Source organism: Phallusia mammillata, chromosome 8 (genome assembly GCF_965637545.1).
Source record: "Phallusia mammillata chromosome 8, kaPhaMamm4.hap1.1, whole genome shotgun sequence".
NCBI lineage: Eukaryota > Metazoa > Chordata > Ascidiacea > Phlebobranchia > Ascidiidae > Phallusia > Phallusia mammillata.
In genome coordinates this window covers 7,369,416-7,383,398 of record NC_137259.1, presented here as the reverse complement: position 1 = coordinate 7,383,398, position 13,983 = coordinate 7,369,416, and the positions used below count along the sequence as shown (strand labels likewise).

The following is a 13,983-nucleotide window of genomic DNA, read 5'->3' as shown; positions in this document are numbered from 1 at the left end:
AAAACATAGACTTACACGATATCTTACACTGGTTAAGTATCATGCATGTGAAATTCAAGCGCAAGGCTTTGATCTGTAACTTTCATTGGTGCAATAGATATGTTTGGGAACTTTCTTGCACCGGGGCTGCCGTCAATTGCTGGTAAATTCTCACGTATGCTACAGAACTAGAGTGGGAAAAGTTTAAAGCATGTATGCACAGCAGACAAACTGTAGACTTTAACCTGTCCGTTTGCAGAACAGCCTTTCGAACAGCAAGCCATTGTTCGCCTAATCGCGCAAACTTATTTATCCCAACACGCTTAACATACCCAAGGAAGTCACGTGCTGTAACGGTCCAATGAAAGTACGGCATTTATCGTCCCGTGCACAAGGCAACACGCAACAAACCTTCACATGGAGCCGAAGTTACCGATTAGACGCGGATTATCACATTAATCCGGTCAAGACTTGCAACAAGTGGCGCATAGTCTAGGTCTGCAAACATTGCCATAATTGGCGATCCAACGTAACCTTGTCGTGGGGTCACTATGGGTCAACTGTGATGCATAGATGGATTACTTCGAAAGCCCACTGATGTCAAAAGCACGGCTTTTCATCCAAGGCCCAGACTTTTGAGGGCGTTTCGGGCGACCAAGTTCAATAGCGCGTATTAAAGTAGAATTTCCTGCACGATTTTGAGGGCGTTTACAGTACAAAAAATAATTTTGCCCATTGTTTGCCTGAGAATCATTTCTAAACATAACGTTTAATTCCCAATTACCAAGTCAGATCCTAACTCAAAAATATTTTGTTAATTATGTTTAAATATTGCGAAAACGCTTGCAAATTTTACAAAATGCTTTGGCCTTTGTTCAAAACACTATATGGCCCCTAATTCAAGAAAATGCAAAGTAACGCACGGATTAGCTGACTTACCACTAAAACGTTAAACATAGCAAGAGCAAAACTAAACGAGCCAACAAACAACGACTACTAGACAAATGCCTTACTTTAAAGAATTTTACCGTAAGCACTAGGAAAACTCACGCAACAATTGAAATTGTAAACCATGCACCTTACTTTCAACCGCTCTACTTTGAATGCTGTTTTCTGTCAACCCAGAAATTTGATAAAATGCAACCACTGCGATTACAATAATACTGAGACCTCAGAATGCTTCAAGCACTTCAAGCTTGTGGAACAAACTTGACATAATCGTGAAGCAGTCAATCCTCCTATCAGCGTACACACCGTCACCTACCCTGTCTCTGCACCAGCCACAATCGTCTTACACGAGGCGTGCCAATCTCCAACAGATACACAGTTACATTTGCGCGCTTGCCATACGCCAAGAATTGCTCAAACATAAACAGACAAATTCGCATTCAATGCCTGAAGAACAGGAATGTCTGCACCTGCACACGGCATTACAACATAAACGAAAAGCAGTGCCGGGGAAGAGCATCCCGCTCGTGTAGTCATCCGTGACCTCGAACGTCGCCGGTGCTTGTGCCTTCTTTTGTTTTAATACGAACGTGGTGCAACCAAATGACTGCAAATGCGAGAGGGTAATTAGGTTTTTATTGCATGTTCAGAGACCTCAAAGACCACGGACAGTTTGTTACAAGCTACATTCCAAGCATGCACATAAGGTTAGTATATAATACAATGGTGTTTTGATTGCTGCAAAAGATGACACATTTAAAAATCATTTTGAAGGTTATTGTATGTTTAAAGACTTAAAATAATTCCTCTACCACTAAAGAATGCCCACAAGGTACAAAAACGCAGCGTTTACCAAGGTTATAGCATTTTGAAATTTATATTATTATTTGTACATTCCGCAAAACACAATATTCATAAATATAAACTTAGTAATATTTTTTTATATTCATAAACTTAGTAAATCTGTTTTTGCCTAGTTTATTCAATGTTGATGTAAATGAACAGCTTAAACCAGTGGTGCTAAAACGGTTTTTATTTCGACGCCTCTGGAAAAGTTTGCTGGACTTGCGACGCACCTAAAAGTTAGTGAGGAACTTAGTATTAAAGTTCTGTTTATTGATACAACAACAAAAAGCCACGAAACGGAACTATTCTGCGGCGCCCTTGAAAAATTGAAACGACGCACCGGGGCGTCGAGACGCACAGTTTGAGAACTACTGGCTTAAACACAAACCCCTTCTTGTTTACATATTAACAACACAGCTAGTTCTTCTTAAACATAGAATTTAATCACTTACCAACAGCACAAACCTATATACAGAGTACTATGCACATACAACGACTTTTCAGCCAAAAATAACTATCCTGGGCACAAAACGAGCCAGGTGTTGGTATAGGAAGTTTAGATTGCCGACGCCTTCCTAACGCCGCTGTTATGTTGATAGTTTACAAAGGATACATCCCTGTGTCTGTTCATTCCCGTTTATCACACGCCAAGCGTAAAGGGCTGATTAGTTGGCGTTACTGTAACTTGTCCCACTGACAAAATTATAAAGGTAAAAATTATTGGTTGAAACTTGTGACACCGGATTCTCAGTTGTTTGTTGTCATATTGTTAAATCGTTGTGTAATTAAAGTTAACGCGCAATATTTGAGTTGTAAGTCTGGCCGGGATTTTCGGTTGGATTCGGGCTTGATATAACGTTCTTGTTTCGGGTCCAACTTTACATACAGCCTTGTTTGTGCCATAATTTTACCAATATTCGGGTACAGATTTGTAATATTGAGCCCGAACCCTAAAGTATATCCCCGGCCAGAATCCAAATCGTTTTTGGGAAGCCCGCGTTTAGACCCAAAAGTTTGATTGACTGATTTATACATAAACGCCCACAAAATGTGCAGAATTTATAATATAATATAAATTATATGCTAATTAGGCATATTTGTGAATAATGCTTAACAAGTTACTTTGTTACATACAGTATCCAGAACGGGTTAGTTTTGTACTACTTACAATACTTTTTTCATTCATGCATTCAACACCCCAGTTATAGATACACTGAGTTTGGTTGTTACAATTTTATTTACTTCCGTTGGCCATTGTAGACAGGCGGTACGAGAAAGTTTTATGAAAGCTTAAAGGGTACGAGCGCAAAAATGTTAAGAAACACTGTTTTAAAAGGTCGGATTCGGACCGCATTTTGGGTTTGCGTTTAAGGGATTCGGCTCTTTTTGTAATCCGGGTTAAATTCTAACATGTATTTGTAAACAATTAACATGAAGCCTCGAATCATACAACCCATTTAAAAAACACATTGCGAGTATTGTGCTTTTAGTAGGTGTAACGGACAGTAACGCTCCCCAATAGCAAGAACTTTTCCCGCCGTTGTAACCCGTGACCTATACGTTCATTGTGACGACATAACTGCCAACTTTATGTGCGTCCTGCTTTCTCGGTTTTTTGTCTCTGCACGTGTAGCCCAGTCATTGTTTAAGTAGTATCTAAATCTGTGGTGTTGTATTAAACTTTGCTGAGGTGGATAATTTATGTTATATAAGGTAAATTGTTTGGACTGTTTGTAATTGTGACGTTTTGATTCTATTTGATTAAGGTGGTCAAAAATCCGTTTTAAAACACTGAAAATAAAGTGCATATGAAACCGGCTATCTTGTTCTGCCAGTCAAGAGACTGAAAGGTAGAATTAGCACACTGCTTGAATTCTACATCATTTAAAACGGTTTTTATTTGCTCTGGACTAGTCGGTAGTCTCGAGAGAAATGTCTATTGAGGGAGAAAACATTCCCAGCACATCACAGGAGTTATTTGAAGTGATTGATACTGTAAGAAATGGACAAACCAACGAAGGCGCCTCGTCTGTTAAAGGTTCTGTGCGAAGTGTCAGGAGCACTGCCAGTGCGCGTGCTCGCCGTGAAGCCGAAGCTGCAGCGTTAAGGCTGGAACAACTTAAACGGCGATGTGCTCTTAGGTCCAAGGCCTTGGATATGGAACTGGAACTGAAAGCCAGAAACCAAAGAAAACAAAATTTGGACATGGAACTGGAACTGAAAGCCAGAAAACAAAAGTTGGAAATGGAGCTCGAGTTGGAGTTAGACAAAGCCCAAGAAGAATTCGAGTTGGCCGAGTTTGCTGCTGATACAGTAAGCGAGTTTGACTCATGTGAGTCTTCACATGGATGGGATCATACCCCGATCAAAAAGCCTAACCCTGTAGTGCTAGTGGAACACGCAAAGGTTTCTTCAAAGGCACAGGGCTACAATCAGGAAGTAACGCCTAACATTTATAAGCATACAGAGGCGTTAACGTGTGCCCAAGAGGAACAACCATCGAAAGCTATTTCAGAACGAACAACGAATGTGAACTCGACAGACAAACCACTTGCGCCAGCCAAGTCACAGGTTTCTGTCGGGCCTTCTGGAGTCCTCCCAGCGAAGGCAGAGGGATTCGGTCCTGTGGTTGCCACCTGCGCAGAAGCCACTGGGGCCGGCACATTTGAAAAGGAGCATCAATATGCAGCAATAAAACCTTGCCCTCATGGTCCACCGGCGACCCCTGAGAATTGGTATGTAATTGCAGAAACTATAAAACAAGGTTTCAATTTACCGAAACTGTCATTGATGAAGTACGACGGCGACCCTATTAACTATCACAAGTTTATGAACGACTTCGATCGACAGATAAACAAGGCGTATTTATCTGATGCTGAGAAGCTGGGATATCTCTGTGAATTTTGCACTGAAAATGCTCTGACCAACATTTTGGAATGCAAAAGCATGCCTCCCGAATTAGGATACAGGGAGGCATTGGATATACTCCACAGGAGACATGGGAGATTAGACCTTGTAGTAAGAGCGCATATGGACAGATTGACGCAACGCCCACAATTAAAGGATAGCGACTTCCAGGGCTTGCGACAGTTTCGTGCACAAGCTGCAGAAAGTTACAAGTTATTCAGTCAGTGGGACTGTAAATACACGCTCGATCTGCCTCAAAATGTTGAGGCCGTTGTTCAGCGCTTGCCGCAGAGGGCAATTCGACGGTTCATCACTAAATCATCCGAGCTTCGTTTACGAAGTCAACCAGTGACTTTTCAAACTTTGCTGGATCTTTTGGAATTGTTGGTAGAGGATACACTCTCGCCAATGATGAGGTTTGTTTCCGACGAGGAACGTAAGTCAAAGAGCCAAGTTACCAATAAAGGCAAGTTCCCGGGTCGAGTCGCAGCTGCATACTCGGCAGTGTCCGGTGAAGACTCATTTGTGAATCACGATCTACCGGGACGGGCCCTTACATGCCCCCAATGTGGGTCGTCACATTTTTTGTGGAAATGTGAGGCCTTTAAGAGCCAACCGGTAAAGGAACGTCATGCCCTAGTGCGGCGTAACAAACTGTGTTTTAACTGTTTTCGTCCCGAGCATTGTGCGGGCGAATGTACATCCAATTATGTGTGTCGTGTGGACGGTTGTGGGAAAAGGCACCACACGCTACTGCATTGGGCGCAACCTTCTGGCCCATCCGGGCAATCTTCTAGCGCTTTAGCGGGAGTTGACGGATCGGCCCTGCCTGGAATATCCGCTGCTACTCTGCGAACTCACTCTGTGCGACTTAAGGTCGTGCCAGTTACCGTCTTGGATAAAGATTGTAAACCCCATTTCACACATGCCTTTCTTGACGACGGGTCAGACACGTCATTGTGCTCTGCAGCATTGGCAAAGAAACTGGGACTAAGCGGTGTTGAAGACAACTTGACAATTACTACCGTAAACGGAACGCAGACATTGCGCAGTCGAAAAGTTTCGCTATCCGTACAAGGCCTGAACGATGGCTCATGTTTTTTGTTGAAGGATGTTAGGGTCGTTCCCAAGTTACCCAACCTACAAGGCAGCATTCCTACTGTGGATGATATAAAGCGGTATCCGCACATTCGGGATCTCAAGTTCTCTACAATAAACTGTCCGAATGTCGACTTGCTCGTCGCAGCTGATGTTTACGAGGCTCACGAGCAACATGAGGCGGTACGTGCATCTCGTGGCGATCCTGTTGCTATTCGCACTGGTTTGGGTTGGTGTTTGTTTGGCCCAGGAAAAAAGCAGGACACTGAGAACGCAAACGTAAATCACATACACGCTGACACAAAGCTACATTATCAATTGGAGCAATTATACAGTACTGAGTTTCAAGATAATAGTTCAAGTGACCTAGGACTTTCACTTAATGACAAACGAGCTCTTTCAATCATGAAAAACAGTGTCATTAAAGTAAATGGACATTACCAGATAGCCTTGCCTTGGAAATCACCTGAACCCATTCTGCCTTACAACAGGAGCTTGGCAGAACGACTCTTGTCACACTTAAAGCGCCGCCTCGACAAGGATAGGGAATTGCTTGAAAGGTACACAGAAAAGATGCAAGATTACTTGAAACAAGGATTTGCTCGAAAGATTCCCCCAGATAGCTTGCCATGTACAAAGCAAACATGGTACATTCCGCATCACGCGACGGGTGGCAAATTCCGAATCGTTTTTGATTGCGCCGCTTCCTACAAACGAACTTCCTTGAACGACAAGTTGCTGCAAGGGCCTGACCTTACCAACAGCCTTGTCGGAGTGCTATTACGCTTTCGCCAAGAAATGATTGCCTTTGCCGCTGACATAAAAGGCATGTTTCACCAGGTTAGGGTTTTGCCCGAGGACTGTGATTCGCTTCGATTTCTGTGGTGGCCGAACGGGGATACAAGCCTGCCGCCAGTGGACTATCAAATGTTGGTACATTTGTTTGGTGCCACATCATCGCCTAGTTGCGCGAGCTTCGCGCTGCGTAAGGCTGCGCTCGACCAGAAGGACATGTTTTCGCATGATGCTATTGAGACCATTTTGAAAAAATTTTATGTCGACGACTGCCTCAAATCAGCGTCGTCAGTTACGCAAGCCACTGCGCTAATCAGGGACATAACCGAGGTTTTGCGTGAGGGAGGATTTCACCTGACGAAATTTCTTAGCAACTCGACAGCCGTACTCGAGTCTGTTAACGAACCAGACCGCTCAAGTGCAGTGCTGAACTTGGATTTGTCGGACTTACCCAGTGAAAAAACATTGGGAATTCAGTGGAACATGGCCAATGACAGCTTTGGGGTTCGAATGAATATAAAACAAAAGCCGCATTCCCGTCGCGGAATGCTCTCAATGATCAGTCAGGTCTACGACCCACTTGGATTTATCCAACCCTTTATGCTTCCTATGAAACGGCTAATGCAGTCTCTTTGCAACCAGCAGCTGGATTGGGACGATCCACTGCCCGAAAGTGCGGTTGAGCACTGGAATCTTTGGTTGGACCACGTACCTTTATTAAAAAACGTTTCTATACCGCGTTGCTACAAACCTCCCAATGCAGTCATCGTTTCAACACAGCTGCACTGCTTTGGCGATGCCTGCGAGACCGGGTTCGGTGCGGTGTGTTATCTTCGCTTTGTTGACTCAAACGGGAATATTCACTGTTCACTGGTGCTTGGAAAATCTCGTGTGACCCCTTTAAAACCTGTCACAATACCGCGACTGGAACTCGTCGCTGCTGTAACTACAGTTAAATTAGGGACAATGATTGTTCAAGAATTGGACTATGACGTAGACAATGTGTTGTTTTGGTCTGACTCGACAACTGTGCTACACTACATACACAATACTGCTCGCCGTTTTCAGACCTTTGTTGCGAATCGCCTCGCTATAATTCATGAGCATTCGCGGCCATCACAATGGCGACATGTTGGAAGCAAAGATAACCCTGCTGACATTGCTTCGCGTGGACTAATGCCCAACGAATTTGTTAAAGCCAGACAGTGGTTCAGGGGACCAGATTTTTTATGGACCTGTCAGGATTCCTGGCCTGATCAGCCGGCCGTATTTGCTGCAGCTGATACAGACCTCGAAATAAAATCACATACTATATGCACTACAAAGGTGACTGCCAATGACACGCCACTGCAACAGCTGTTGCAGCGTTTTTCTTCATGGGATAAACTGCAAAAGTCTATCGCTTGGTTGAGCCGCTTTAAGGTCTGTGTGCTTTGGAAATACGACAAGAATAGGTCTGCGGATGCGCCAAGTTTTAACCCGGTAGGACTGACTGTACAGGAGTTGGAAAATGCGTCAAAATATATTGTGCAGTTGGTACAACAAGAAGCGTTTCCCACTGACCTTGCCTGCTTGCCGGGCTGTAAAAGCTTTGAAGAGGCAATGCAGCATTGTTGCTCAACGAAATATCGTTCGTCGTTGTGCAAGCTGCGCCCCTATCTTGTCAACGGTATTATTTGCGTTGGAGGAAGACTGCGGAGGTCAGATGTATTTGAGCAACAAAAACACCAGATTATTTTGCCATACCGTCACCACGTGACGGACTTAATTATCAACCACTACCATCACACTGAAGGTCATTGTGGAACGTTACACGTGCTCGCGTCTGTGCGCGAGAAGTATTGGATAATTAAAGGGCACTCAGCTGTGCGGCGTGTGGTTCGCCGATGCAAAGGTTGTAAACTACGCCACGCCAAGGCCGGATCACAGATCATGGGTGCTTTACCTAAGGAACGAATTACTCCTGGTAACCCACCATTCACCAGTGTGGGAGTTGATTACATGGGGCCTTTTCTGGTAAAGATAGGAAGGAGTCAAGTGAAACGTTATGGTTGTGTATTCACCTGCATGTGTACCAGGGCTGTACACATTGAGGTGGCTCATTCGCTGGACACCTCTTCTTTCATTAATGCGTTTCGCAGGTTCTCCAGCCGAAGAGGATCTGCTTCTGATGTTTTTAGTGACAACGGCACCAATTTCGTAGGTGCCGAACGTGAACTTCGTGAAGGCATGGCAAAATGGAATCAAACTGCTATTCATGGCCATCTGCGTCAAAGAGGGACAAACTGGCACTTTAATCCCCCGATTGCAAGCCACCAAGGTGGTGTCTGGGAGCGTGTCATCCGCTCTATTCGCCGAATTTTACAAGCAATCGTTGGCAATGCTTCGCTTACCGACGAGTCGTTGTGTACGTTGCTCGCAGAAGTTGAGCGCATTCTCAACAACCGACCGATAGCTGCCCTTAGTGATGATGTTCGGGATCTGCGAGCACTGACTCCCAACATGTTAATGATAGGAAAATTGGACTGTTCTCTTCCTCCGGACAAGTTCGCGACTGCCGACGGCTACCGGAGATCGTGGCGTACAGTCCAGTGGCTGGCAGATACGTTTTGGAAGAGGTGGCTTCGCGACTACCTGCCAATACTTCAGCTGCGCCAGAAATGGGTACGTCCAACTAAAAACTTTGGGGTTGGTGACCTGGTTTTGGTCGTGGACGAAATGAATCCGCGGGGTGCCTGGCCAAAGGGCATTGTCGAAGAGGTGTACCCTGATGGTGAAGGAGCTGTCAGAAGTGTTCGCGTTCGCACTGCGAGGGCTGTATATACGCGCGATATTCGCAAGTTGTGCTTACTTGAGGCAGCGTAACTTTGTTGTGTTTCGTTTCTGTCCTTATGTCGTTTTGTGTAAATAACTTCGTTTCCACGTTCGTTATTTAGGGGCCGGTATGTAACGGACAGTAACGCTCCCCAATAGCAAGAACTTTTCCCGCCGTTGTAACCCGTGACCTATACGTTCATTGTGACGACATAACTGCCAACTTTATGTGCGTCCTGCTTTCTCGGTTTTTTGTCTCTGCACGTGTAGCCCAGTCATTGTTTAAGTAGTATCTAAATCTGTGGTGTTGTATTAAACTTTGCTGAGGTGGATAATTTATGTTATATAAGGTAAATTGTTTGGACTGTTTGTAATTGTGACGTTTTGATTCTATTTGATTAAGGTGGTCAAAAATCCGTTTTAAAACACTGAAAATAAAGTGCATATGAAACCGGCTATCTTGTTCTGCCAGTCAAGAGACTGAAAGGTAGAATTAGCACACTGCTTGAATTCTACAGTAGGTTTTACTACTTGGACTTTGCTAACAAAAAAAAACTCCCAGTGGCAAAAAGCATTTGTTAAGCTGCAAAAGGCAGGTACAACCGCCATCTTTGCAGAAACAACAAGCTGCTATGCAAATTTATTATCAAACCAAATATGCCTTAGCGTGGCAACAAACGGGAGTTCATTTTAATTGACGCATGGAGAAAATTAGGTGGTTCAATTTGTTGTTTGTTTTGTTCTAAGTAGTGAGAAACCGTGGTGCATAACCCCAGCACATAAACAGCTATTACCCAAAGCTTTTAATCCAACATGCGCCCGTGTCTTCTGAGAAATTCAAACCAATTCCTAGAACTTTGCACAAACAAAGTGCAAGGTACAACTCTATTGCAGTAAGAAACGAAATTTTCGTTGTGAAAATAATAGGGGCAATTTAATGCTTTAGGTACAAACGTAACTGGTAATGTTTTTGTTGCAAATGGGGTGAGTTATAATTCATTGTCGCTTAGTATCACGGTTTTTGTGTGTGTACATTTGTTACACTTTAAGTTTAAACGTTTTGTATTCTAATGACTTCTTTTTTAAATCATCGAAACAAAAAAGTTTGAGATGTTTTTCTTATTTTTTACAGCAGTTCAGTATCAAAGTTTCATGTTGATGGCACGCGTTGTCTGACGTCATGACACGTCATTGGGCAGTGACTTGTACACTGGGGCCAAACAAAGGAGTAGGACGAACATGACATGGGGTTAATTCCCAGTATCTCTGAATACCAAGGAAATAGCAACTAAGAAATTTGATACTGTCTGCGAGGCAAATGGTTGCAAATAAACCTATGCGTCTGTTAGCAAAAAAATGCATTTTAAACATTTCGATGCCAGAAATGCTGGTTATAAGCGTCAAAGACAATTTGTACTACTAGATGAAATTAAAATAGCAAAAATGCAATCAACAATGAAGCGTGTACGCCATAATTCCATGGCCTGTTTATTACGGAAAAACACTCCTTCCTTTAATCCAGCGAGCCAGAACTTTGGTAATCCCAAGAAAAAAAAACGCATATTTTCTCGATTTTGCGGTTTTTCTGTTCACTGAGCGCGTTGATGTTGGGGAAAACTCGAAACGAAACTTGAGCTCATTTTGTCTCACCACCACTACATGGCAACGTTCCGCGCCAATGCAATACCTGCAATAACGCGCATATCTTTCAACATGAGTGGACAAAACCTGTTTGCAGCATAACCAAATTATCCTCTCAGACAGATTATAACCAAGTTGATTAGAGCACAGGTGGTACAGCGTGTGCGTCCAATAAAAAACAAATTAACAAGTCAATAACTGCTAGAAAAGGCTAATAAGATTATCGGAAAATGTGTTTGTATTGTGCCATGCAGTAATTTACTGTTAATCTGTCAAAATTTATATTTTCGCCGAAATTTTTACCACACATTTGTCGTTAGGCGCAAGAACGTTTACAAACGTGCATAACAAAACAAAGTACTTCTATTTGATACACAACAAACAACGTTATGCGTCCATTTCATCTATACTATGCGCTGAAATCGGCAGGCCAGCTTGTTTTTTACAGATTGTTCCTATAGTACTGTACTAATTTACGGGCCATAAAACTAGCATTGTTAGGAACCGACCAAAAACATTCCTTTTGAGCCGGACACTAGGGATATCGAATAGCAGTCTGGTTTACGAGCATTAGGGCCTGTTTCCTTGGTTGCTAAACTATTGTCCACCTTATATCCGTGAGCCGGACCTCTTGCCCTAAGTATTAGTTTCCTGTTTTTCCTGTCGGAATGCAAGAATTCAGGAGATTAGGGTGATTAATGGCTCAAGGTATGGCTCCGTAGCTCCTAATGAACCTTTCAGTGGTATATTAGCAGTGAGTTTAAGCGTAAATAAACGTGCTTTGGTTCTGCTAATAACGGAAAGGGAGTGTCAGTTTATTCAATGAAGCACAGCAAAACTATAAGCGTGTAATGCATGCGTCGTTTAACATCTATTACTGCAAACTCAAATGAAAACAATTGCCAAATTTTCGAAGCAAAACGACCTAAAACACACCGTTATTAATGTGAAAAGTAGTATTAAGAACAAAATGCTTCATTACCACATATACCAATAAGCGCAAATTATATCACATACAAATATGATTCCGCAATCGTTTGTTTGTCATAATATGCGCTCAAAATCCGTCTTTACACAAAACAATGGGCTTTATTTTGAAAACAATTAACGAACATTACACTTGGTGTCTTGCGAAAATCATGAAACTGTTATGCAGTAACACATAAAAGACAGCCCATGTTAAAGTTAGAGGAACATTTTCATAAACTTACTGCCCGACATATTTAACATTCCTTGCGCAAAGTTCTATATCACGGCTGTATAGACGTAATTTCGACAAACAATTAACTTTTACTGACATATGCTTTGGTAATTGAAAACATGAATAATTTAATAAAAACGTTAACTCCAGAATTTACAAAGTGATTTTAAAGTGCACCAAGCGATATTAAATGTAATGTTAAGGTGCACCAAGCGATTCAAGTAATCCAAGCAGATTTGGATGTACCCGTATGTCTACCATCTTCGCAAGAACTTTACTGAATTTGACAACATCGCTTGGCACCTTAAAATCGTGCAGGACATCAAACACTTTTGCCTTTACGTTGGCCACGTGCTGAATTCTTATCCAATGCAGCATATTTAAACACTATATCATTATTCAACCCAATCAATCTATTACCGAGAATAATTACGTACAAAGGTTATTGTTTATTGTATTGTGTCTCTTGTCTCAAACTGACACGTAAATATAAAGAGTTACATCATACACCAAACATTACTATACAGTACCATTTGCAATTTTATGCTTACCACATTTGTGTGTTTATTGTCAGGTACAGTGTTCCTAGGTAGCATACCTTACACAGTCTCCACTCAAATTAGGGCTTAGGCAGCAGTCTCATCAGCACAAAACAATTGAGACTAATTTCCCTAAGAAATAGCTGTCTGCCAAACAGCGTGCAACCGCACAAATGTACATTGTACAAGGAAGCTGACTAGATTTTCACACTGTACAGCCTCGTGACAACGATTGTTACGTAACACAATATGCCACTTGGTTTCCAAAATATTGGATTGATTTTTCAACTGATTTTAGCACCTTGAAAAAAAATTAATTCAAAATAATTGGCAACAGTTCTTAAAACTTTTTGAAGTCAAGTCTTGCGTAGCGATGACTCACCTGTTAGTGAGTTTTAGGGTATCTCGACTCTTGAACAGGTTTCACTAATAAATTATTGTCAACCCTAAAGAGGTTTATGTATGTTTTTGCTGAGCAGGTCTTGTTTGTTTACAATGAAAATTTAGCGTGTTTTAGTGAAGGGTATGAATTACCCAGTCAGTACTGAAAACTAGAGATGTACCGAATATTTGGTTTGCCGAATTTATTCGGCCAAATCGGCCACTTTTGCAAAGATTCGGTTTCGGCCGAATAATTTATTGCGATTCGGTCGAAACCATTTTTTTTACGAACCCACATTTAAAGCGTAAACGTGTCTTTTCTTGTTAGATTGAGGCAACCAAAATAAGGACGAAACACAACCATTCTGTACTAATAGCCAGGTAGATAAACTTGTGTTTTCATGTCAAACGCGTAGGGTACGACTTCGCGTGACGTCATAAATGATTCGGTTGATTCGGCAAAACCACCGAATATTCGGTTTCGGCCGAATCGAAATTTCGCCGACTCGGTACATCATTACTGAAAACCCGTCTACATTTACCTGCCAATTAACTGTATGTGGGTTTTCTGTGGTTGAACATATCACTAGCAATTTTACCTATTATTTCTAAGAACCTAATGCTAAATCTTTAACTAAACTTAAATTTTTTTAGTAGTGCTGGATATCATGTTATCGAGCCAAAGTTTGGACAAAGAATCTGGATACTTTGTCATAATTGATAGCTACAAAAAATCGTACTGAAACAATTTTAGACTTTATCTCGATAATGAACGGGACAAACAAAACAACCTCTGAAATCGTGGTTCCGTCTGAAAGATAATTAGGTTGGTGT

General features: G+C 42.2%; 1 protein-coding gene across 1 annotated transcript; it reads left to right on the top strand.

Annotated features, from left to right (window-relative positions):
* Positions 1 to 3,705: 3,705 nt before the first annotated feature.
* LOC145204697 (uncharacterized) lies at positions 3,706 to 9,438 on the top strand. Its single transcript, XM_080077289.1, has one exon. It carries the CDS (start codon positions 3,706 to 3,708, stop codon positions 9,436 to 9,438), a length of 5,733 nt encoding a protein of 1,910 aa, XP_079933415.1.
* Positions 9,439 to 13,983: the final 4,545 nt, after the last annotated feature.